Source organism: Takifugu flavidus, chromosome 9 (genome assembly GCF_003711565.1).
Source record: "Takifugu flavidus isolate HTHZ2018 chromosome 9, ASM371156v2, whole genome shotgun sequence".
NCBI lineage: Eukaryota > Metazoa > Chordata > Actinopteri > Tetraodontiformes > Tetraodontidae > Takifugu > Takifugu flavidus.
Window position 1 is genome coordinate 552,638 of NC_079528.1, and position 24,863 is coordinate 577,500.

The 24,863-nt window shown below is 47.7% G+C and overlaps 2 protein-coding genes across 5 annotated transcripts; both read left to right on the plus strand.

Moving 5' to 3' along the window:
• The first annotated feature begins 438 nt into the window (after positions 1 to 438).
• kdm3b (lysine (K)-specific demethylase 3B) lies at positions 439 to 16,375 on the plus strand. 4 transcript variants are annotated; one of them, XM_057042620.1, is made up of 26 exons: positions 440 to 931; positions 4,185 to 4,349; positions 6,020 to 6,133; positions 6,371 to 6,476; positions 6,914 to 7,038; positions 7,161 to 7,220; positions 7,300 to 7,467; positions 7,735 to 7,953; positions 8,068 to 9,250; positions 9,342 to 9,558; positions 9,654 to 9,868; positions 9,954 to 10,106; positions 10,244 to 10,351; positions 10,465 to 10,592; positions 10,684 to 10,963; positions 11,044 to 11,297; positions 11,399 to 11,671; positions 11,750 to 11,921; positions 12,035 to 12,125; positions 12,591 to 12,721; positions 12,804 to 12,923; positions 13,232 to 13,255; positions 14,470 to 14,609; positions 14,709 to 14,885; positions 14,970 to 15,104; positions 15,432 to 16,375. In XM_057042620.1, the coding sequence occupies exons 1-26, from the start codon at positions 734 to 736 to the stop codon at positions 15,510 to 15,512; spliced, it is 5,037 nt and encodes a 1,678-aa protein (XP_056898600.1). In that variant the 5' UTR covers positions 440 to 733; the 3' UTR covers positions 15,513 to 16,375. The 4 variants fall into 4 exon arrangements, with proteins under 4 accessions (XP_056898601.1, XP_056898600.1, XP_056898598.1 ...); XM_057042618.1 differs by having other exon boundaries at positions 7,300 to 7,953; XM_057042619.1 differs by lacking the exon at positions 13,232 to 13,255 and having other exon boundaries at positions 7,300 to 7,953.
• A 387-nt stretch (positions 16,376 to 16,762) lies between these two features.
• On the plus strand, positions 16,763 to 23,554 carry reep2 (receptor accessory protein 2). Its single transcript, XM_057042622.1, has 8 exons — positions 16,763 to 17,012; positions 18,208 to 18,280; positions 19,444 to 19,520; positions 19,808 to 19,928; positions 20,019 to 20,132; positions 20,286 to 20,466; positions 21,057 to 21,223; positions 21,606 to 23,554. Exons 1-8 carry the CDS (start codon positions 16,981 to 16,983, stop codon positions 21,675 to 21,677), a joined length of 837 nt encoding a protein of 278 aa, XP_056898602.1. The 5' UTR covers positions 16,763 to 16,980; the 3' UTR covers positions 21,678 to 23,554.
• The last annotated feature ends 1,309 nt before the right edge of the window (positions 23,555 to 24,863 follow it).

Genomic DNA, 24,863 nt, shown 5'->3' on the forward strand with positions numbered 1-24,863 from the left:
GTTCGCATTGCACATTTAAAGTACACCTATTCCTCTATTGCGGTTTAGAATATTATCGTTAAAACTATCATACACGTTTCATACCATTGATATAATGAAAACAAACTTGCAGGTATGGGATTTTACTGTGGGTAAAACAGACTATATGTGCAGGTATTAAATGGAGCTGAGGAAATATAGCTGATACTCTCTGTGTAAAACCACGCTCAAAATCCTATCCATGTTGCCATATCTTTGAAACAAACACTCCAGAAAGTCGCTGTGAGTCGCCCCCCCCCCCCACTGATTTATTTCATTATTTTAGGGTGAGGTTATTCAGCCCCGCTTCCACACTGCGGAAAAACGCTCCCCCCCAATCGTCCTGCAGTACCGGGCGTCGCGCCGCCAGAGGCCGCTGTTTCCCTTCAGTTGCAGCGTCTCCGCAGTGCTGCTGGTGGACGAGGAGTGCGTTTGATTGTTGCAGGACTCAATGGCGGACAGAGCAGGGTAGTCGCTGTAGCGCCGAGGACAATAACACTTCGACTGGGTGAATTCCTGGCGTGACTAGCTCCGCCGCGGCGTACCTCCGGGTTCCACCGCTGAAGCTGGCTCTCTTGTGCACAACTGACGGCGACGGGGACGCGGCGGCAGCGATTTTCTGCTGTTTTCGGGCGCACTTGAGTTCTAATACCGAGCGGAGAAGTTAACACTGTTGACGGGGAAGAACTGAGGGCAGCTAGCCTGCGAGCAAACCATGGGGGATTCTCTAGAACTGATAGGGAAACGCTTGCTTTTGCTCCTCGACGATGGCAGGTCGGCGAACGGGACCGAATCGGAGAAAGCTGTCTGGGCGAAGGACTGGCTCCGGGGGACCGTGCATGCAGTTAGCGTCATCGGCCTGACAGCCCCGCTGGTGAACGAAGGAGAGGCTACGACATCCTCCGGGCTAACGGTGAGTGTTTACATACAAGTTGTGTCCCACTAAATCCACGTCGGATACTGTGTGCAAGGCGTGCCACCTACTTTTAGACATTGGGACCATTAAGAACGTTTCCGTAAATCGCAGTTGAGCGAATTACTCGCGCATCCGCTCCGAGACGCAGTCGCCGGGGCAAAGCTAAACTCGAGACCGGGGACTTTGCGGCCTTTGCTTTGTTTAGCTCTTTAGCGCTCGATTTATGTTAAACCAAGGACATTGCGTGAGTAAAACTTCCGAAGAAGGTTCGAACCAACTCCATACGGAGAATTTGCAGTGTTATCACAAGTTTTGTGTCATTATAAGGTTACGCGACCGCAACAATTAACATTAGCTCCCAGCTTTAGCTCACCTTCCTCTTGTTTAAATCAAGGCCTCTTTAATTAAAGTCTGCTTTACTTTTAATTCGATACAGTATTGCAGTTATGTTTTAAAAAAAGAACAATGTGGTCAAGTTTTGTTTAGTTTGCACAAAAGTACTACATTTCATATCCCCACGAACAGTAAGAATTGGGCTGATAGAGAGTGACCTACATACCTACATAAAGCTGCATGTTTGGTTTGTTTGTGTTCTATAAAATGTCAGAGCTTTTCACGTCAACACCAATGTTTGTCTTCGGTAAAAACAGTTCAATGTTCATTTTCCATTTTCAGTTTGTGTCATTCAAAAGGCTCGTGTGAAACTCTAATGGTGACTTTAGTGAAAGTGTGTCTGTCATCTTTATTCTCACCATTTAATGCACTTTACACTCATTCGGGTTTTATTTTCACTTTCACTTTGCTCGAACATCATTCTTTCCCCCTTCAAACATCAATGATCATTTGCAATATTGATTTACAAACCAAACTAGTTAAAACGTCTATAACATGTCCAATAATGTGTGATTGTGGCTTTTAAACCAACGGCATGTGCTTGTGTTATTTTGCCTTGTGTGTTCCGATGTTTCTCCCTGTGTCCTCTTATTCAAGCAGTTTCAACAGTTGAATTAGGAAACCGGATAACCGGCTGAGGGCTGTTAACTCTCATATCTATTTACCCAAAACATGGACCTTTTTCATCCACCCAGCGCTGCCAGACAGGTTAATGTGTATATTCTCCATATCCTCCCACTTTCTTTTGTCACCACAGGGCAGCTCTCTGGTCGTTCCAGTGCTTTGTTGGTGTTTTGTAGTGAATGATAAGGAAAGCGGGTTGATAACTCAGTTTTTAATATTGTTACCTCGCAGTTAAACCATCCCGAGTTCAAATTTGTGCACATCGTTCCCACGCTGCTCAGAATTTCCTCGAGACGTTTCCTGGAAAATCTTCACCGTGACTGGATCCTTTATTTCTTCCATATCGTTTCTCTCGAAACGACGTGTGATGGTGTGAGTTTCTGAGAGCCGATCTCGCTCCGCAGCTGTACAACGTTGGGGTCTTGGCCTACAGATCTCACGTGGCTCGATAGATAATCATATTATTGAGTTCAGTATAAACTGTGCATCTGTCTGCCAGATTATTAAAGTCAGCTAAAATGTGAAAATCCATATGTATGACTCTACATCCTTTTACTGATGCAGTGCAACAATGAAATTCCTGCAGGAGGGGAAAGAGGGTGACCAGCCATAGATACGTGACTGGAGGATAACATGTAAATGTAAAACCATTGGAGAATGTCAAGATTAAACAGGACGGAGGCGATTCCCAGTGTAATAATTATGCAGGCGGCCACCAGAGCCCACTGGCATTACTGCAGTACCTGAGAGAACATTAGCTGATATGAACGAATGCTTCTCTGTCGTGGTTTAAAACCCTGCCTTCTGCCCTCTAACTAGCTTTGGTGAGTTCTCTTCGGTGCACATCCCTTTATCACGTGTCAGTATTCCACCGCTGAGTCAACAGGAGCAGCAGCAGGCTTAGATTTTTATAAAATGTATGTAGAAGAACCTTCTTCTGGGGGTTGTTAAAGAAGCCTGTCTGGTTAATGTGCATAGTAATCATTTGGATCATCAAAAACTAGACAATTGGCTTTTAGTAGAGCTTCTGTCTGATGTCTTTCATCAAATGACCACAGTTTTTCTTAAAACTTTCCAATTGACTTGACACAGTTTTATTCAGATCAGCATATATTCCAATTTATTTATACCAATGTAAGCACAAGGTCAGAAGATTGAAGCTAACAGAAATGTACTTTAAACAGGTCCGGTATAAAATTTCCATAATGTGCTGACTGCTATCCAGCGAGCCGTTGACCACAGAACCTTCACCCAGCCTGGGAGACTTCAGGAGGCTCCCCCCAGCCAGTTCACTGGGTTATAATTCGGTTCATAATGTATAAAACATATTAAACATGTTAATCTCGGTGACACTGGACCTGAGCAGGAACATTTAATAACTGATGATTGAATAAAGTTGGGTTGGTTCACACATTTTCTGATTGCACCCAGTCGGTCTGTGTTTCAGCCTCGTGTCAGCCACATTTCCAGCGTCATGATCATTATAATGGTTCCTTTAAACTGATGTAAACATCTGCAAAACTAGTGTTTTGGGGCGTTCAGGAACAGTGTGTTGTCCTTAAGCAGTTGTTACTACAACAGGTAATTGGATTTATTACTCTTGTTATTTATGTAATTTTGTCTGACGAGGCTCGAATTTGCTTTGTTAGAGATGCGTTAATCATGTTTCAGTTCTGTCTTGATGCCGTTTGCGTGTCCCTCATTGTTAACAGTATTTTCATATTCATGTCCTTGCATATTTTTTGTCAACAAACTGCCTTCTTCAACAGTAGTAGAACAGGGCACCATTTAAAATAACTCACTGGGTCGTATGTGTCGAGTTTCAGAGGTTTTCTGCAAAATTGTGTTGCAAGGGGAAAAATACTTGATACATAAACCTAAAAATCCTTTTGAAGGGTTGTTTTCAGTGTGTAAAACAAAAGTTTTCAAAATCATGACAGCTTTATGGTACCTTTACACTTGTTTGACTTTATTTTTTCAGTTGTAAGTAGTTTTTATCCCAGATGTTGGAATATTTTAGGTACTTTAATAAACGGCCAGGTAATTCTGTTGTTATCCTGCTAGTTGGTCTGTGGATCTACACTGTTAAGTCATTTTATTCCAATATTTCAGGTTTTTTAAATGCCTTTGGGTCTTTTTAGTTTCCAGCTTGTTTAGTTCTGGAGTGTTTGTGTTTGTGTTTGATTTGGCCCTTGCTGTGGCAGTAATCCCTCTCCTCCATGTTCTCCTGCAGGTCTTTGTGGAGTTTGAGAATGCCACCCAGAGGCGTTCCTGGGTGAAGGTGTATGATGAAAGAGTGAAAGCTGTGATGGTGGAAGACTCCATCGTCTGGATCAGTCGAAGCGACCGTACTGGGGCCACCGGAGCCTCCGGCTCAGCCACACCGTGCCCCGCTCTGGTGAGTGGGATAACACAGGATGGTCTGGAGCTTCTCATTGTGCTACCAGTTAGCTTTCAGTCTTAAGCTATTGGGTCGGCCCCTTCTCCCCCAGTATTTGCACTTTTTTTCATGTTTGATCTTTGTGGAGCTGAATTGGCAGTTGCATTCCACCTTAAACAGCAGGACGAGGAGCCTCCAGCAGCCACGGCCACGCTTGCTCATGTTTATAACTGGCTGCTTTAATCCCTGCGGGGAGAGGTTACGTTATAATGGAACAGTGCCCCCTCCCTTTCAGAAGATGCAAGTCATCTAACATTGCAGCTCACAACACGTTTGGATATTTCTCATCACCAGTGGACTGTGGTAACCAATAATAGTTCAGCATTTTTGGTAAATTACACTATGCAGAGTTTTTCTTTGGTCATAAACACTGACCAATTCGAGGAAGCTGCTTTCTTTCAGCTGGTAAAATACAGTATTATTAGTAGAAGTATTAGCATTATTATACAACCCGTGGTCACAGTAAACAGAGCAGTTGCAGCCTCTGGGTCTGCAAACGCAAACATTTGCACTCAAAAATCGACCTAAATACATTAGGAAGTGCTAGGTTGTGGAGTTTATGGTCTAACTGCAAAACGTTCCATGTAGTTGGAGCAGAAAACCTAAAAGCTCTCCTCCCCATTTCTGTTTTGACCTTAGGAAGAGTAAAATAGGAGTAAACGTCTCGAGATGAGAGACTGTACGCCCCATTTTTCAATATTAAAAAGGATGATGAATAAAACTGAAAAGTCTCAAGAATAACTTTGCAAATCAAGACATACCGATGGCCGAGTCGGCGCACGTATAGAAATGGCCATTGTACTTTAGTATAAAAGCCACAATGATGAGATGGAGCTCCACAGTTTCTGATAAAGCTCAGCTCGTTAAGACACACTCTGTCCTGCTCGAGACATTCAGCAGACGTATTTCTAAAGAAATCAATAATCTGAAGAAATCAGACTCCACCTGTTCCTGTTTCACAAAAACCAAGGCAAATTTTTCCTTTTACCAGAACACGTTAAGAACACGTTGCAGTTTCAGTTGTTTCTGCACTAATAAACACATCCTGCAGATGTGCAAAATATGACCGTGTCGTCAGCATAAAGATGAATAAATGTGCTCCAAAATTGGTTTTGTGCAAGGCAAATAGCAAAGGGCCTAGCAGTGAACCGTGTGGTATCCCCTTCTGCACAAACTGAATCTCAGAATAAATCTTGGTAAATAGTGGAGGAGGCGTTCCTCTCACGTGGCCCTCTCCATTCAATCGTTCAACTGTGGTGTGACCCAGGCGAACCGCCAACAGCAAAAATCATGACAAAGGAAACAACAATGAGGAAGGAGATGAACACGGAAGAGAATCTTCTCTCCTACAGCTCTGTGAAGTGTGCAGATAGAAGAAGAAGTTTTTTCCCACCTGGCTCTTTTTTTTGTTGCGATCTATCGCTGCAAGCTGCATCTGTGTAAACATCAGCCTGTTAATTGTGCACTGGCGAGGAATTCAAGTGCCTCAGCCAGAAGATTTCTCTCAGCAAATGGAGTTTAAAAAAAATGAATATGTCATAGAAATGTAAATTATATTGCTTTGAGAGAATACACAGCATGGTATTGGTATTTGATGGCGCCAAAGAGTTGTGCTTTGTCTTCCTCAGGTGTTCCGCTCCCTGGTGGACAGAATTGGGTTGGGTTCACTGGTTCCTGTGGAGTATTTTGGAAGCAGCAACTGTGAGTTCCTTCCTGATAGAAAACTTCTTCAGAGGTTTGAGGTGCGTATTTTTGGTTTGAAGTTCTTGCCAAACATTTGTGACAGTCATTTTGTGTAGCTATGCCAGTGGCTTATATATTTCTTAAAAACGAAGAAGTGTTTTTGGATTTAACGGCGCACGTTTCCGTCCTGAATGATCTAATTTACGGAGTCACATTTGATTTGAATTCTTTTGGTCATCAAATGTAATTCTGTGATGTGGAGATGTGTTGACAGTGTGGTTTGTGTTGTTGTGCAGGTGGATAAAGACTTGAGGCACCCTCTGTTGCTGGAGCAGCCCTCCCTGCAGGCTGCCATCTCCAGCTGGCACAGTGACTTTGAGCTCCAAGAGATCTTCAGAAAAGGTTAAACTGTTGCGTCTCCGGGATTTAAGTTTGTTACAGTGTCCATTATGTTTCTAAAATGATCATTCAAAGTATGTATTATCAAGCTGTTTGACTGTTTGTTCTAATGTTACTGCACTTAATGTTCTGTTGCTATATTTTTATGGCTTCCTGGATCAGACTGCATTAATCAGCCAACTTTCAGGAATATTTTTAAGTGTAGAAAAACTCCTGAAAATTCAATGTGGTAATCATCTTAATCTAACATGGGGACTGTGGCTATTATATACCTGAGACTGTAGTTATTGTAGTTGATCTGTGGTCCAGGGCTGTAGATTATAGCACCAACACTTGCTGCCTGGCTGAAACCTCAACACAGACGTAAAGTTTCCACTCTGGTTATACCAGCAGCACTAACAATCCCTGAAATAATAACCGTTACCTGTTTCTCCTCACAGGGTCATACACCATTCAAGGACGCAGGGTTCGTGTGTACCAGCCAGAGTTTGAGGAGTGCTGGACAACCGGACTGGTCTCCCAGCATGACCCCATCTCTCACATAATGGAGATTACCTTAGATGGGGTAAACCAAACAGGAATCACTAAGTTATTTGATGTTGTTAGCACCATTGAGTAAGAGGCTGAAAAACATGCTCAAAGAAATGTGGTTATTTTGTAAAATATTATAAAAATATTTATTTTCAGGGGGAAGAAAACCATAAGGTGGATCCTCGCGTGATCCATGTCATGCTTTCAGAAGAAGAGGTAAAGTTGCTAAAACACACAGGAAAAAACCTGAAGATGTATCATTTAACTAATGTCCTAACCCCTCTCCCTCGATAAGCCTGCCAACAATGGTCAGCCCAGGAAGGACAGTGACGTATTGAAAGGGGACAGTGGACGAAGGCGCAGGACGGCCTCCGAAGGAGAGGATGACCTTAACTTGAAACGGTTTAAAGGAGCCGGACATTCGGAAGCCGACGGCCAGATCTGCGGGGACTTGAATGAAAGAGTGAGCAGCACAACCAAAAATGGAAGCTCTTCAGAAGGAACATTTCCTCAGGGCAGAGAGATGTGTCCCAGCAGCAATTCTTTACCCCAGCTGGACCAGACCATCCTCGCTCCTTCTCGTTACCCCGCCCACATCAAAGAAAACGGTCGCTCACTGTCAACACAGGGGGCTGCTGACTCCACCACTGCTGTGATTCTCACCCCCAACCCTCCTCCGCTCAAACCAGCACCTTCTCCCTTCACCACATCTTTTCCCTCTCTCGGACAGATGCCAAGCCTCGTCCCTGGAACCACAGCTCCTAAGACCTCCCCATCCCCACAGTCGGAGCGAGAGGAGCCTGCCCAGTCAGTTTACTCCAAAACAGCTGCTCTTGTCTCCCCTGGACCGGTCACAATTTCGTGGTCAAATGACAGTGGCCCTAGTGTGGCACTCTCTTCTTCTGTTGGTTTTTGTCCTATCACACCCACCTGGGGCAGACACACTGAGGTAAGACCGCAATGATCAGATTTGTCTGTATTTTTCATTTGTATTTGCAGCGCGTGACTCTATTGTTTCGGTGGTTGATGTCGTATTATGTTACCACAGTGTTTTGAATTCCAGGGTTCTAAGATGACTCCAGGGTTCCCTGTGTCCCAGACTGGGCCTACCGTCTCTGTTTTTGGAGATGCTCCTGCCCAGACAAATGGAGGCCCTACATCGACCTCTCAGGATCCACAGAGGCCCTTTGGTTTTGGTTTTGGCGGAACAAAGCCTGATGCTCAATCCCGGCAAGACCAAAACTTGTTTTTTCAGTGTATGACCCAGAATTCTGGCTCTAATCCCACCCCAGGTGCTGGTCAGACTCAGTCAAAAGACACCAATTATTTCTCCGTAGTGTCTGAGAGCCTGAGTAAAGAGCCCCCGAGCCTTTTTAAGCCTGCAACCATCACAGAAGAGCAGAAAAAGTCTGAGCTGCCCAAAGTGCCTGAGACCCATCCAACAAGAAATGGTGTGCTCAATAAACCTTCATCAGTCTTCCAGGGTGTAGCTTCTACAGGAGGGAGAAGTACTGGTTTAAGTGCTGGTGGAGCAGTTGCAGCCTCTGGGTCTCCAAATACTTCCAAGCAGGGAAGTAATATTGGGACTCCTTCTGGGGTCTTGGGCCTGCAGTCTGGTTTTAATGCTACAGAGACCCACCAGAACATCTTTTTGCAGGCTTCCAAAGAGCCTGCCAATCCCTTTCTGGCATATAGTGAGAAAACATCTCATACCACCTTTGCTGACCTCACCGGGGCTGAGTCACAGGGCCTCGGCCCTGCCTCGGACAATAAGCCAAACCTTTTCACCATGGCAGAGCCGCCTAAAGGGATTCTGCCATCTCCCTTCCCGACACTCTCAGAGTCAGCGTCTCCGAACTCTTCTTCCTCCCCAGCGTCCGCCACATCACAAAAGTCACAAATTGATGGGACTGTTGTAAAGGAAGAGCAAGAAGTACAGGAAATGCCTTCTTCCACCTCTGGATCCCCCATGTTTGGAAGCACCAGCGGAATGGAAGAGGTTCCTGCCTCCTTTGAGCAGAACCAGTCACAGAAGTTTACTCTGGAGGAAAGAGGCCAATCATCCAAACGAGACTCTGATTCCAGCAGCAATAGTGATCTGTCAGACCTGAGTGAGAATGAAGATGGTCCAGAGAAAGGTCAGATATCAGGAGGGCCTCAACACTCCTCCAAGGAAGGAGCAATTGGCAATAAATCTAAAGTCCAAGGGGGAGTTAAGGGCCGTCCTCGAAATAAACCTTTTAAAGGCAAGTTTCGTCATTACCCAGCCTCAGATTGTATCACTGTAATGAAAAAACTTGTCTCCTAATGGAGTTCACACTGTTTTGACTGTTTCAGTGGGCCAGTCTGTTCTGAAGGACCAGAGCAAAGTGCGTCGTCTGAAGCAGTCTGGTGAGTCGTTTCTCCAGGACGGCTCCTGCATCAGCGTGGCCCCCCACTTGCACAAGTGCCGTGAGTGCCGCCTGGAGCGTTACAGGAAATATCGATCGACAGAGGATGACAGTGACGATGAAGATGACCCAAATGTGGCCTGTCGTTTCTTCCACTTCAGGAGGTGCGTGTCTTTAATCCCCCTTTGCCCTTTTTCTACTTTACAGTGAACCAAATAGAAAAACAAGAGAATGGGTTTAACTTTTTTGCCTTGACCAGGTTGGCATTCACCCGTAAAGGTATACTGCGTGTGGAAGGGTTTCTAAGTCCCCAGCAGAGCGACTCGATGGCCATGGGTCTGTGGCTACCTGCACCAGCTATCCAAGGGGGGCTTGACCTCGATACATCGAAGTACATCCTGGCCAACGTGGGGGACCAGTTCTGTCAACTGGTCATGTCTGAGAAAGAGGCCATGATGATGGTGGAACCTCACCGTGAGTCCAAGGACCGGCCCAGTGGATTTACTCTCCTGCAGATAATGTGTGGTTGCTCACATTCGGTTGTTGTTGTCGTTTTCAGAAAAAGTAGCATGGAAACGTGCTGTGCGCGGCGTCCGAGAAATGTGTGACGTCTGCGAAACCACGTTATTCAATATTCACTGGGTGTGTCGCAAGTGTGGTTTTGGAGTGTGTCTGGACTGCTATCGACTGCGCAGGAACAGGCCCAGGGAGGGTGAGTCTGGCTGGAGGCATGAGTTGACTTCTTCTGTTGTTACGTGCAAAGAAATGTGTCAACAAACTCAACCATTTCTGATATCTCTGGGATTGAGGGCATTGATATCATACAGGTTGATGTGTGCTTTCTCATAGACGTAGATGAGGTTCCAGAAGATGAGGTGTTCTCGTGGTTAAAGTGTGCCAAAGGCCAACCGCACGAACCACAGAACCTCATGCCCACGCAGATCATACCGGGGGCAGGTAACTGATTTTGATTTGGTTTTTAATTATTTGGTATGATGCCCTATAAAAACTGCAGCCTACTGTGGAAATGGCAAGAGCTGTAGTGATTTTGTTGTCTTTTCTTCTCTCAGCTCTTTACAACATAGGTGACATGGTGCACTCAGCCAGAGGGAAGTGGGGCATTAAAGCCAACTGTCCTTGTGCCAGTCGACACACAAAGCCTCTAGCTCGCCCTAGTGCCCCCAATGGAATATCACAAGTAAACATTATCCAAATCAGGTTTTCTTATTTCGAGTTTCCTTATTATTGCAGATTAAATAGTCTCTGAACGATTTTGTTTGTCTCAACAGTCGACAACCAGCAGTGGAGCTGCAGCCGTTGGCTCTAATTCAAAATCAGAGGCTGAAACAGCAGCTATCAAAACAGAAACGTCCCAGTCTGCAGCACCATCAGACAGCGGGGGAGGTGAACATATAGGCAGTAGCAGTAGCACTACCAGTGGTACATCCTCCCCCAGCAACCTCACCCACTCCTCTGGCAGAGAGTCCCGTTCATCAGGAGAAGGCAACAGCTCTGCTCTGCACTGGTTGGCAGACTTGGCAACACAGAAAGCAAAAGATGACACTAAGGGTGAGCATCACCGCTCGGTCAAATATATGAATTGATAATAAAGTGTAAATTTTACCCTCTCCTTTGGTGTCTTTTCACAGAAGCTGGTTCCCTTCGTTCCATAATGAATCGAGAAAGTCGCCCCCCCTTTGGTTTGGACTCACTCAGTGCCCTTTCGAAGCCTTCTGCTTCCAGCCCGAAGCTGTTTAATAGCTTATTACTGGGCTCCAGTATGGCCCAGTCAAAACCTGAGGGGTCCAGTTTGCGGGACTTACTGAATTCTGGACCAGGCAGACTCCCTCAGGGCCCCGGAGAGAGCGGGGTACCATTCCCCTCCGTGTTCACCACAGCAGGCGTATGTACACCTGACAAGGATGTAATGAAATGGTTGATGTGTAGAACCCATCAAGGAAAACATCTGACGTGTACGCTCACACTCTCTCTTTGACCCGTCAGAACGACAAACTCAAGAGCAGCCTGCCCAACTTCCTGGATCACATCATCGCTTCGGTCGTAGAGACCAAGAAAGCGGAAGGACGGCGCACTGGGGCGTCCGAGGGCAGCGAGCTCGGGACATTAGGTGGCCGCAAAGAAGGAGTGATGGGCCTGAGTGTCTTGGAACCGCACACGTCACATTCCTGGCTCTGCGATGGACGACTCCTCTGTCTGCAAGATCCCAGCAACAGCAACAACTGGAAGATCTTTAGAGAGTGCTGGAAGCAGGGTCAAGTAAGGACCTGAGTGAGAAAGGTTCTGACATTTGCAGATGCAGACTTCTGAATCTTGGCTATTCTGTTTCTCTTGAAGCCTGTTTTGGTGTCGGGGATCGACAAACGGTTGAAGTCTCACTTGTGGCAGCCTGAGGCCTTCAGTAGGGAGTTTGGGGATCAGGATGTAGACCTGGTCAATTGTAGAAACTGTGCTATCATCTCCGACGTGAAGGTGCGAGAATTCTGGGACGGCTTTGAGATCATCTCTAGTGAGTACAGGTTTCTCATTATTCAGTTTAATTGATCCACATAGAAATATCGGGGCTTTGTGTTTCCTTTACTGCGCAAATATGCTACTGACACTTTTTTGCTTTGATTACAGAGCGGCTGCAAGATCCTGAAGGTAATCCTATGGTGTTAAAACTAAAGGACTGGCCTCCAGGAGAGGACTTTAGAGACATGATGCCTTCAAGGTAAGGAAACCAGGAAGTCGTTGTGATGTAGAAAGGAGACTTTCAGATAGACCAATGACCTCCAAGTAGTGGAAAATCTCTTAAAAGGCAGTAAAGTTGGTTAATTAGTGATTGCAACAAAACGCTGACCTCAGCTAAACTTGTGTTACCCGAAGCTAAATGTAGCTGTTTAAGGGCAAAACTAACTAGTACGCAAATGGCTGAGCCACTAATAAAGGACTCTCTTCCAGTCTGTTTGTGTAAACGTTGAATGTCATAATACAGCATTAAAGATTTAAAGACTGCTCATTTAAAAAAGAAATCTCTTAATGAGAAAAGCTTATTTTCCCCATCAACATGATAGCGGCTTTCAAATGTTATATTACCCCCCCATCTTTGAACACGCCATCTTTATTCCCTTGTGAGCTGGAGCCTCCAGTTTAAGCGAGTTTTCATCTCTTTGGTTTTTGTCTCATGATGTTCCAGGTTCGAGGATCTGATGGAGAACCTCCCCTTACCCGAATACACAAAAAGAGACGGTCGACTAAACCTGGCTGCACGGCTGCCAAACTTTTTCGTGCGTCCAGACCTCGGACCCAAGATGTACAACGCCTATGGTGAGATCAAGTGGGCCAGCTAAAGCGCTGTTTCATCTTCCACCCTCCCCGGGTTCTCCAGCGTCGCTCTGCCTCCCCGCAGGTTTGACCTCATCTGAAGACAGGAAGGTCGGAACAACAAATCTCCACCTGGACGTCTCGGATGCCGTCAACGTCATGGTCTACGTTGGAATCCCTCACGGAGAAGGGGACGAGGAGCAAGGTCGGTGCACCTACGTCATGCACTGGATTTCATTTAGGGGCGTTTGGAGGCTCAGTGCTAGTTGTAAAATACTCTTTAAACCCAGAATCTCTTCTGGAATAAGTTCTGATTTCTGATATAAAAGATGAACGTGAAGAGCCAGAGTCGTTTTCTTGCAGCTAATTTGCGAGCCGCCCCCGTTATGTCGGGGCCGTTTGCACACGCTGCGTGTTACTGTGACCCCACGGTCGGTGGGCTTGAATCGGACCGTGACAATCCCCTTCGTGGGTCTCACTCGTTTTCAATGTGGCAACGTTTCTCATCCACAGAGCCAGATATCGATGGACGCAAAGGTCTGTAGACTTTCCGTTGTACCACTTCAGTAGCATGTCCTCCTTCTTTACTAACGTTCCTTTCTACCCCTCCGATGTCCATCCACATCCTTCTGTTATTGTGTTGGTCGTAGTAACCAGAGCTCTCAGACCAGTCTGCTACCCTGGCATGATGACTCCATTTCTGTGTGCACACACACGTAAACGGCACAGTCTGTTTCATGCAGACGGCTCTGGTCATTGAAGAGCACCCAGGTTTATCTCCCTTTACCCCCTCCTGTCACTCATCCCAGTGACTGGCACACACACACACACACACACACACACACACACACACACACCCTGCTGCTACCTCAGGGTTGCAACTGCTGCCCCTCATCAGGACACTCGCTCAGGTTCATGATATTTCCAGGCTGCGAGGTCATCGGCTCTGTGCTGATCCGTGCAGTTGGTGTTGGGGTGCGAATGTGAACGTCGTCTCAGTGTTTGTGGTTGTGTAGTTGGTAATTTTTGCCCCGGTGGATTTCAACTGGTCCACCCTGGGGTCCGTCTGCAGGCTCGGCTCAAACGGGGACGATTGGAACAATTTTGTAGGAGGCTCGTTTAATGTGCTGTATTTAAAGTCAGTGTGTAGTCTCTTGGATTAAATGTGCGCACGATATCAGGAGAATCAACAGAATTCTGGGGGAAGGAGCTGCAGTCCCGTCCTGGGTCATAAGGGACCAGTTGATAACCACGTTTTCACATCATTTCTATGTGAAGTCAGCTTTTTAGTCAGTACAAGGTGTATTTTAGCAGCTCTGCCCTTAATCCTGGGTCCTGTTATACTTATCGGTTACATGTTTACACGATAAATCCTTAAATAAGCAACAGTTGCCTTTAATGTCTCAGGGTGATCCGATCATGGTTTTTGATGTTTTGGTCATGTGTTTCAGAGCCATTTGCCCTAGACCAGGACATCTAATAGTTTTACTAATTAAAACAAATGCATAAACCTAGAGGTCGCCCTGAATGAGCACGTGTTTTGTAGGCTGAGATGAACCGGTGAATCTGTGGTCCACATGGTTCTGATTCTGGTATCGGCTGGTTTAACCACACATGAGCAAAGCAGCAGCTTTGTATGGCTGCATATATGATCGGAGCACTCTTCCTGGATGCTTCCATCATGTTCTGCTGCTGATGACCTTTGGTGTTCTGTATGTGTGGTCTTTGGTTGTTTATGTTTGGTCCTCCAGAGGTCATGACCACCATCGAAGAGGGCGATGTGGATGAAATGACCAAGAGGCGGGTGTACGACGCGAAGGAGAAGCCCGGTGCGCTCTGGCACATCTACGCCGCCAAGGATGCTGAGAAAATCCGAGAACTGCTCCGTAAGGTCAGCGACGGCTCGATTCTGTCCACGCTGACATATCCAGCGGTGATAAATGAGCAGAGGCCTGGCGATAGGTTACTTATTACTGCCACTGTTTGTCAGGTGGGAGAAGAGCACGGGCAAGAGAACCCCCCAGACCATGATCCCATCCACGACCAGAGCTGGTACCTGGACCAGGTGCTTCGCCGCCGGCTCTATGAAGAATATGGCGTCCAGGGATGGTCAATTGTACAGTTTTTAGGAGATGCGGTATTTATTCCTGCTGGGGCTCCACACCAGGTCCGACATACCACCAACACACTGAATAATTCAACCTTGCTTGGTTTCTTTTCTTCAAATATATTTGTCAATTTCCCCTCTCAGGTGCACAACCTGTACAGCTGCATCAAGGTGGCAGAAGACTTTGTGTCTCCAGAACACGTGAGACACTGTTTCAGACTGACCCAGGAGTTCAGACATCTCTCCACCACTCACACAAACCATGAAGACAAGCTACAGGTTGCTGCCCCTTTCCTCTCATCTACTTTTAGCATCGCACTAGAGAACAGGAGTGTTTCAGTACTAAAGATCAATACTGACAGTTTAGGTGTCAAGTGTTGCCCCGGATAAAGATGCGGGGTAACTGAATAATTCAAGTTTAGCAGATGCTAATGTCAGACTGGTCGACTCAGATGTGTTGTTGCTCGTGATCGTATTAGTGTGGTGATGCTAATCTCTATGACGTTAGCAGTGCTACCCCAGATGTAGCAGCTAGCCGTTCAGACACGAGGTTGAGCTCTATCTGTCATTGCCTCACACGCTTCCTCCTGTTGTTTCGCTCCCCAGGTGAAGAACATCATCTATCATGCAGTAAAGGATGCTGTCGGGACACTGAAGGCTCACGAACCCAAACTAGCACGTCCGTAGTGTGTCTCATGTAAGACCGTTGTCGTGTCCAGGCTCGGACGACCACTCCACTACTACACTCAGTATGCATAACATACCTACAAACAAGTACAGGCTGCAGGAGCAGCGTACTACCATAGAACGTAGGTCTTCTATTGAGGGACGCAAAAGTCTCTTGTTGGGCCAGAAAAGCTGAATTGAAATGGGGGGGGGGTTAGTTAGCCTGGATGAAGGAAGCCCTTTATCGCTGTCACACAGTCGCTCAAACTTGTCTAGTTTTCCAGTTTTGTTTTTATGTTTTTTTTTTGGATTAACTCTGTATTTAAGGTCAGTGTGTTTGTTCTGTTGTTTTAGTGTACATGTGAGATTAAAGTGAGGTAAAAGCTGCCGTGCCTTCGAAGCAGAGGTTCAGCTACCGTACCAGAGACTGAATAAATGTGATTATGAGTTAACGCTCACATGTTCATGACCGGTATTCTTTTCTTCTATACGAGTGAGGTTAACCTGTTTTTGTAGGGTTCTTTTTGGTTGTTTTTTAACAGCTGATCGCTTCTGCCTAAAGTGGCTCCGATGAATTTGCCAAGTGGCGGAAGCAGACCAAAGTTTTGTATTTTTTGTTTCACTTTTTGAGGAAAAAAAAAAAAGAAAAGTTTTACACCAGAAATTAAAGATGAGAAAGACTGAAAAGACAGTTTTTTTTGTTGGTGTTTTTTTTTCTTGGTTACCTCTGTCTCATGACCTGAATGGATTACAGACCTCCAGCAAGGACGTTCAAGAATCTAAACTACAGCTGAACAGAACTACTGGCCATTAACAGTGTATCAATATATATATTGATCTTAGCAGTCTGTTTGATTTTTCACAATAAAGTTTACAAAAACTTACGTTTGTCTTAGTATTATTGAGCATGTTTGTATCCTTTAGGAATGGAACAACTCTTGACAAAGATCATTAGCTGTCCATAAAGTGTTCCCACTTTATTGATAATAGATGTTATCACCGGGTCTGGAAGTTATGAGCTGGCTAATAAGAGGCAGGAAATGCTGATCATGGGCGGGGGAGCACATGGCTAAAATCTGGTGGTGTGACGGCTTCCGGAGGGGCTGTGACCTTTTGACCTCCCAAGGTGTTGATCAGAGGTGACCTGTGTAACCGTTTGAAGGAGTCTTCATCATAGTTTGGCGGAGGTCTGCGCTGTCCGAGTGCTTTTCCTGTTCGGTGTGTATCGGGTGGGGGGGTGGACTCGCCGACACGGCTGCGGCCCCTTTAAGAGCCCTTGTTTGCGGCAGATGCAGCGGCGGCCGCTCGGCTCCGATCCAGAGACTGCAGCATCCTCACAAGCTGTCGGGACCGCACCTGACCGCACGCAGCAGCGGGCGAGGAGCCTCCGCATCGCACCGCACCACAGCCGGCCGGGACGGGAATGGGGCCGCACCACTGACGGGTTTCCCAGAGGCGACGAGGGCTGACGGCCGCGCGGCGAAGCAAGATGGTGTCGTGGATCATTTCGCGGGTAGTGGTGTGAGTACGGGCCGGGTTCTGGGCGACTCTCCCGCCGTTAGCCGGCGTCATTCACCGGCCGTTTCAGGCTCGGCCGGCCGACCCTTCCCCGGGGCTTGTGCCCGCTTTGTTTAAATGCAATGTCGTGTGACCTAAATAGGCTTTTCAGGCGGGTATTTGGGCGACAGCTGCGGTTGTTTGTGAGGACAAACGCGGCTCTAATTGACACGATGATGCGGTGGATTCGGCTTCGTTAGCATCTGGTCGCTAACGTCTGTTTGCTAACCAGTCCGGGCGAACCAGCGTCCTCACGGCACAAAGCGTTAATGGGGAGGGGGGGGGGACAAGGAGGATGCTAAAGAGGAGCGAATGGCGCGGCTTTAAACCATTAAAATGCTCATGTAAACTGCACATGTGCGCGGTGGTGTTTACATGTGACCGCCCGTCACCTGATCGTTGGTGCGACATTAAAGGGACCTTTAATAATGACACCAGCTTCTGGATTCTGCCCCGTTCTGTCGAGCTCTGGAGGCCCAGTGTTGTGGTCCACCTGTGCACCACATCATCCTGACGGCGGAGATGACTGGGCTGAATAAGCCAGCTGCTCCCCCCGCGTCCACTCCCCCCCCCTCAGCTGCTGGAGCTTTCCACTGGAAATGAAAAGGCTTCGTCACAGTCCTCCTGCACGTCTGGATTACATAAGTGGGGAAATAACACGTCGGCAGCCAGTTTGCTCCCAGCTGGCTTCTTCTCCACCTGTGCACCGTTCTAGCTGCGGCACCTTCAGCCCAGGAGCTGGACCTGGCCCCACACAGATGAGGCGACGCTTTAGACACGTCCTGGGACACGGGACCTGCTTAAAGGTGGAAGAATCTGCCGGGAGCGTCAGCGCCGTTCCAAGGCGGGCCCTGTTTGTTTAAGCTGCAGCCGCTGGTTTACATTGTAACTCCACAAGAACAACAGGCGGCCTTCTGAACCCAGCGCTTCCTGCCGGCCCGGAGCTCCGTCGTCGGCATCCTGTCGCGTCAGGGATGCAGCCATCCCACCGTGGACCCGAGGAACACGTGGCGGCTCACCTCTGGCAGACTCCCGCGTGTTTCCCACTGTCCCAAAACCCAATCCCTCATCTGCTCTCACACACTCGGAGGATTTGCTGTAAGAGGAACCAAAACGCCACCTGTCATTGACCCCCGTCTGTCTTCTTGTTGTGTTGCAGCCTCGCATTTGGGACTCTCTATCCAGCGTACTCCTCATACAAGGCCGTCAAAACGAAGAACGTTAAAGAATATGTGAGTATGACGCGCCGGGCTAGGCTGCATTTTCCCACCCGTCGTCCACCGTTTCACTTCCTTCTGCTCTTGGCTGTGTTTGCCCCAAAAAAGGAGCAGAATTGGGTCAGCGTGCATCCAGCTTAGTCTGGCTTAAGGTTTGCACTACTACAGGGAGCATCCGCTGGTCCAAATGTCTATTGATGACCGTGTAATGGATCATTTATAGCTGATGAGTGCAGCAGTAACACTGCTAGTTGCGTAACTGCCCGATGGGCTGCACGCCGCAGCGTTTAGCGCTGCACGCCGCAGCGTTTAGCGCTGCACGCCGCAGCGTTTAGTGGCTGTAACGCTGAGATATCGGCTTTAAACGAACATCGTCTTGATCGAATCCGTTTTTTCTGAACGCGGAGCCGCCCGCTCCCTCGATACCAGCGTGATTCACGTATTGGAATTTTCTAGTCATGATTTTTTTTTTTTTTACATTTTGGCTAAAACGCCTGCGTTCCTCCTGAGTCGTGGGTGGAAACCCGACCGTTTGAACGGGGGAAGTTTGCGATCTGGTATCGCAGCAGGACAAACGGGTCCCGTTAACGGGTGATTGTTTGAGAGAGAGCCCCTCTCAGGAGGAGCATCGAGCTGCTCTCTTCGTGTCCTGAGATGAGGTCCCCCTCGGACAGTTAAGAGGCGAGGGGTCCAGAAGGATTAGACAGAAGGGTGGAAACGGTCTCCTGGCAGGCTGCCATGGCAACGCCCCTCTTACAACTTTGGAAACCACGGAGGCTGAGAGAGTGGAGGAGGCCATTTTTTAGCGCTGATGTTTTTATCCCCTTTTCTTCCCTTTGACTCATTTATAATGAGCAGAATGATTCAGCTGCTTCTGCGCCGTCTCCTTCCGATCCGATGCGTCCAGATCTTTGAATATTGGCGTTTCCCTGAGAGCTAAAGCATGTGGTCGCTCCGCCCAGACGGTGCCCTACATTCCCTTGGTCTCCAGGAGGTTCGCTCTGTACGCTGATGCGCTCTGACAGCACTAAAACATATGTAGCGTCCTGTATTAGCATGTGCGCCCCACGTGTCTCGGCACATGCACGCCGGGCGCTCTGGGCTTTCATGTTCTATTTCTGTGTTGTCTCACTCTCTGTGTGTGTGTGTGTGTGGTGTGTGTGTGTGTGTCCGTCCAGGTGAAGTGGATGATGTACTGGATCGTGTTTGCGTTGTTCACAACAGCTGAGACGGCCACAGACTTGTTCCTATCATGGTGAGTCACGAGCTGCTTGTTACTCTGCGTCTATGTGGTGGCTGAGCTAACTGAACAGTCTTGTGAGACCCCCCCCCTTGAAATGGGGATCAACTTTAAAGTAACCCAAGAAGGTGTTTAAGGCTCCAGCAGCAGAGGCTGAACACAACTGTTGTCAATAAGTCTCCATGGGCTCAGCCATGACTGTCCGCCCCCACCGGGACTCTTTTGAAGGGTTGTTCAGTTTCCCAGGGTGCAACACGTGAAAATGCTCTGCAGACGCTCCTATGAATCTTCTCGTCGCTCAGGTTTCCATTTTACTTCGAGCTGAAGATCGCCTTTGTGATCTGGCTGCTGTCTCCGTACACTAAGGGCTCCAGCGTCCTCTACCGCAAGTTTGTCCACCCAACCCTGTCCAACAAAGAGAAGGTAGGACCCAGCTTCACCTGGTTCTCACGTCTGTCCCGGCTTTCACTGGCCTCTGATGTGGCTCCGTTGCCTCCTTCCTCCGTGCTGCAGGAGATAGACGAGTACATCGCACAGGCCAAAGACAGGAGCTATGAAACCATGATGAGGTTTGGGAAGAGGGGCCTCAACCTGGCTGCTAACGCGGCAGTGACAGCAGCCAGCAAGGTGGGTCGCCGACTCATTCCAGACCTCTGTAGACGCCTCAAATCAGATGAGATGCAGCCGGGCTGCTTCAGTGTCCCCTGAGGGCTCATGTGTGGTTCATCAGGAGGTTTAAGATTAAAATGCTCTTTAACACGTGGTCTTTTGGGTGTTCAGGGTCAGGGGGTGCTCTCGGACAAGCTGCGGAGTTTCAGCATGCAGGACCTGACCCTCATCAACGCCGACGACGAGCTGGGTCTCCACACGTCGGAGCCTCGCGTGAGACGGGAGCCTGCGGACGACATGAGCTCGGGGGCCAGCACGCTGCCCCGGGCCAGGAGCACAGCTGGGCGGCAGAGTAAGACTTCTGAAATGTGACACGTCATCGCCCCCAGCCCCCCCCCCCCCGTCCACCCCGTCCACCCACATCTGCGAATATATTCTGTACATGCGTGTAAAACAAGAGCTTTATTTCTCTATTCGTCTGAGAGGCCGGGTCTGGTCGGGACAAATGGAGTCTTGTGATGTCAAAGTTTGCAGGGTGGCTGTGGGAGGGAGGGGGGGGGTCTTTAGCTGGGGGTGAAAGCATGTGAGTCCTGTAGGAGGACGGCGTGTGCTCGGCTGCCAGCTGGCTGGGTGTGTGGGACGAGGTGTGAGCAGAATACAGAGGGCAGCTAGCTGTGGGTGAAGGGGTGATGTGGCACATTTAAATGTCTGCAAACAGAGAAGCACCAAACAATAACACAGTGAGTTGTGCATGGAGAGGCTCTTTTAAATGGCAGTGACCAGACACTGTAAATAGAGGTGGAGATGAGCTGGGCTCCAGGATGAGGGTAGGTACAGGATGTGTTTGGCCCTAACCTCATGTAATCGCAGCGCCACACCTTCCAGTCGCTGACCATGTTTTGTTTGGTTTTTTTTGTTATTTTGTTTGGCTTACTCCTGCAGCTCGCTCCCTGGCGGCCAATTCGCTCGCTGACGACGCCTCCTCCCAACACGGCTCTGACCAATCGGACACGAGGACCGAACACTCCGATGAGGATGTGGTGGAGAAAGCAGCCAAACGTGGCAGCACTGCCAAAACTACCAAGAAAACTGCCACAGTCAAGACGGAGGTACACACACACACACACACACACACACACACACTGTCATCATGCCAGCGCTGGGGCCCGTTAGTGTTTCGTAGAGCTGGACTTTTAGTGTTTAATATCCGGGCTAAAACTTTACAACTTTGTGCTGCTTCTGTTTCCCCTTTTGGAGACGGGACCTTGACCAAATTCATTCCATTCAGAGTGTCCTCAGGTTAACCTCCACTTATTTTTTCCTTTTCTTAATGGCTTCTGATCAAGTCTGTGCATGACGGTCCAGCTGAAACACTGCCGGGAGAGTCGATATTCCCCCGTTGGAAGAATTTCCCTGTTTTCTTTCTCCTCCCTTTTGTTGTTTAACCAGCCATTAATGACTCTTCGCCTTCTCCCTTCTCCCCACTACAAGACTCAAACTAAGCCGGTGAAGAAGCCAGCAAAGAAAAAGAGCAGCGCCAACACCGCTGAGACGCCCCCGTGAGGCCAGAGCAAGGCTTCATCAGCCTGACGCCCGCTGCACCCACGGCCAGCGGGGGCTCCTTCCTCTGTGGTCTCTACACACACACTATTCACTGTATATATCAAGCACTGATCATGTGTCACTCTTGCTGGCTTGTTTATTGTGATTCATCTCATCTCTGATTTAAGCGTTAAGGCTTACTCTTACTTTTTTTTTTGAAGTCTTATTGTGTAATCCTCTTCAGGTTTTCTTTCTGGATTTTAATCCTGACCCACATGAAGGTCCTTATATTTGGTGAGAACATAAGCTGGTCTTGTGTGGTTTTTCCAGCCTTATTGAGCTTCCTAATTCATGTTCTGCTTCAGGTATTGTGAGTTTTCCATTGGGGCTGTGTTTCGTTTAGCTCTCCTCACTAAACCAGGCTGCTCCTGTGACGATTTATTTAAAACGGTGTGACTCTGTGTAGATATCAGAGGCCTGCACTCACACATGCACAGTCACCTCAGTATTGGCAGGATGGGATTGGATGGCTGCATTTATTTTCTGCTGTGGACTGAATCCCCCTTTTGGCTTCCGGGTTCTTATGCTGGTAGCCTCGTGTGAATGCAGGGGGAGGCCCTCCAGAGCAGTGGCTTGCTGGTAACCAGCATTTACCTGGAAGAATACCACCTGCAGGGACCAGTTTAAGCTGTCTTCCAACAGCAGAGATGAGGCAATGTGAAAGAAGTGGGTAACGGTGTGTGTGCTCCACCTCTTTCTGACACCCACTGGACAATCTCCAACATGTGGGAATAGAACTCCTGCAGGAAATATGTATGAGCACACGGACAGTTCCCGATGATGCGTTTGTTTTAAAGGCTCCCTTCATTCAGAGACACACACACGCACCTTCTTTTGTTATAAGACTGGATTTGTCTCTGCTTGGACGTAATTCGTCCCTCACATTTCCGGGCCTCTGTATACCTCTGAGTGAGTCGGGCTCTGTGATGCTCAGACCTCACCTTTGGTAACGATCATCCGCTCCTGATGATTTGTTTACATTTGGCTTTGTTTTTGTAGACACCACCCATGTTTTTGCTCATCATTACACCAGTAACAGCGATTGCTTGTGTATCCAGCATTATTTATGAGTGTGCACATTGTCTATACCGGTATATCCTCCCTGTAAATCATCTGGGACATAAAGCCACGTTAGCAATTATTAAGCGGACAGGAGAGTCGCAGTGTCATCTCTGCTGTTTGAGAGCTCAAGTGAGACCAGGCTGTGGGTGAGGCTGGACTTTGGCTCCTCTGGTTGCCTGCTGCTGCAGCCATCCTGGGACAGAGGACCTATTGAACTGTGTGCAGTGCAGCTTTGCGCCAATAGGGGGCGACAAACCCACCCCTCCGCCGAGTTAACGTGTAAACAGGATGTATATAATTAACTGTACCATAGTATGAGCTTTGCTTGCCTTATTGATTCTCTGGGCTTACACGTAATTAATGTTATCATTTGTGCTTTTATCTTTTATTTGTTTTTGTTTTTTTTTCCTCATCTGGATGTTTTAGAAACCAGATAAAAACATTGGCTTTCTCAGATTTAGAGGTGATTATTTTATTAATGACATGTTTTTATTATTCTCAAGTGTATCAGTCAAGTCTTGGTTAGTAATTTGGCTTCCTAAAGAAGAAAATTTGATTTTTAAAATGGATTCAAGTTCAAAGCATTTGTCCTGTTAGGATGGAAACATATATTGTGTTCTGGACATCTTTACATATTATCTTAATTGAATTGTACACAGGGATGTTCATCTGTATATTTGTGCCAATACTCAAAGCTCATTGGATAACTGTGTGTGCAGAGATGACACTAACATGTCATTTATCAGAAATAAAAGCCACTAATAAAGAAAATGAAATCAGCGTCTTACTGTTGAAAGCAGAGAAAGTGATTTTAATGAACCTGTGATTTCAATTTAAAATTGAAGAGGATTATGACCCAAGTGAAACTGCCTAAACGGGAACTGAAGCTACATTCCAACACATTAATCTGAGCACGCGTGTCCTCACCTGATGTCGTCATCGGCCACACCCACCGTGGGGGCCGGAAGTGTTCAGGTTTGTCGAGCCTCTGCCTTTTCCCGTTGTGGAATGCAGCAGAGGTGTGTGGACAAAGGAGCTAATTCACACCCTGTTCCCTCCAGGCGTCGCTCTCCTGCCTCATTGAACAGGATCACGGATGTTGGTACACACCTGTGTTGGTTCCTAACCAGAATGCACTGCGCTGCTCAGAGTTATTCTGCTGGTTTATTACTGCTGTTTCAGATAAAAGGGGTCTCAGATTTAGCAGTATGAACTGTTTCAGCGGTGTCTCAGATTTGTATCGAATATGAGTGAAATTGGAATATCACCTCGTGTCTGATGGGAATTGCGTGCGTCTGCCTACTGATTCAATGAGGTTGGGATTAAAAACTCATATCAGACCTGCTCCCTTGTGGTTTGATGATGATTTCGATTTTTAAAAAAGCGAGAAGGCGTGCAGAGCCCGGACACTAGGTGGCGCTGTCCGCCAACATAAAGATCCTTAAGAACCTGGGGAGTTCTAATCGGCGCGCGTTAAAAACAAAACCTCCCGGCCTTGAGCTGAGGGTGGCAGCAGAAGCCCGAGGAGTGCAGCTGCTTCAACGCAACATCAAATTCCAGTCAGGAGCGACGAAGCCACAAACGGACGCTTGCAGGAAATCGTTTACTTTGATTAGAAAAAGCAGTTTTCTGATGGCGGAGGGTTACCATCCTCGTTCCCGCAGCCACCACAGGTGAGATAAGGTCTTTTAACCCAAACAGCCTCGCGAAGCTCCCGTGGGAGCCGCACCACCGGTCAGGTGTGAGGAAGCCAGTGTTCTGTGCACGTTGGACCCCTGAGGAGCACAGCTTTCGACAGCTTATGTAAGACATCAGCTAAACAGGGGAGACGTTTTCCCTCTCCGTGTGTGTTTCAGGACACGCGGTATCGGTGTTTAAAGCATTGGATGTACTCGTCGGGTCAGAGTGTCGCCGCTCATCTGTCTAATCACTGTTTTTGGTCCACGTGCCGCTGCACCTGCGCACGTGTCTGGTCAGTAAGTCAGAAGCAGCAGAGATGTTGCTGCGGACACACGCGCAGCTTCAGAAGTGATGTCACCAATCATTAATCCCGCGGTGAGGCGTTCGGGTGTCATTTGCACCCAC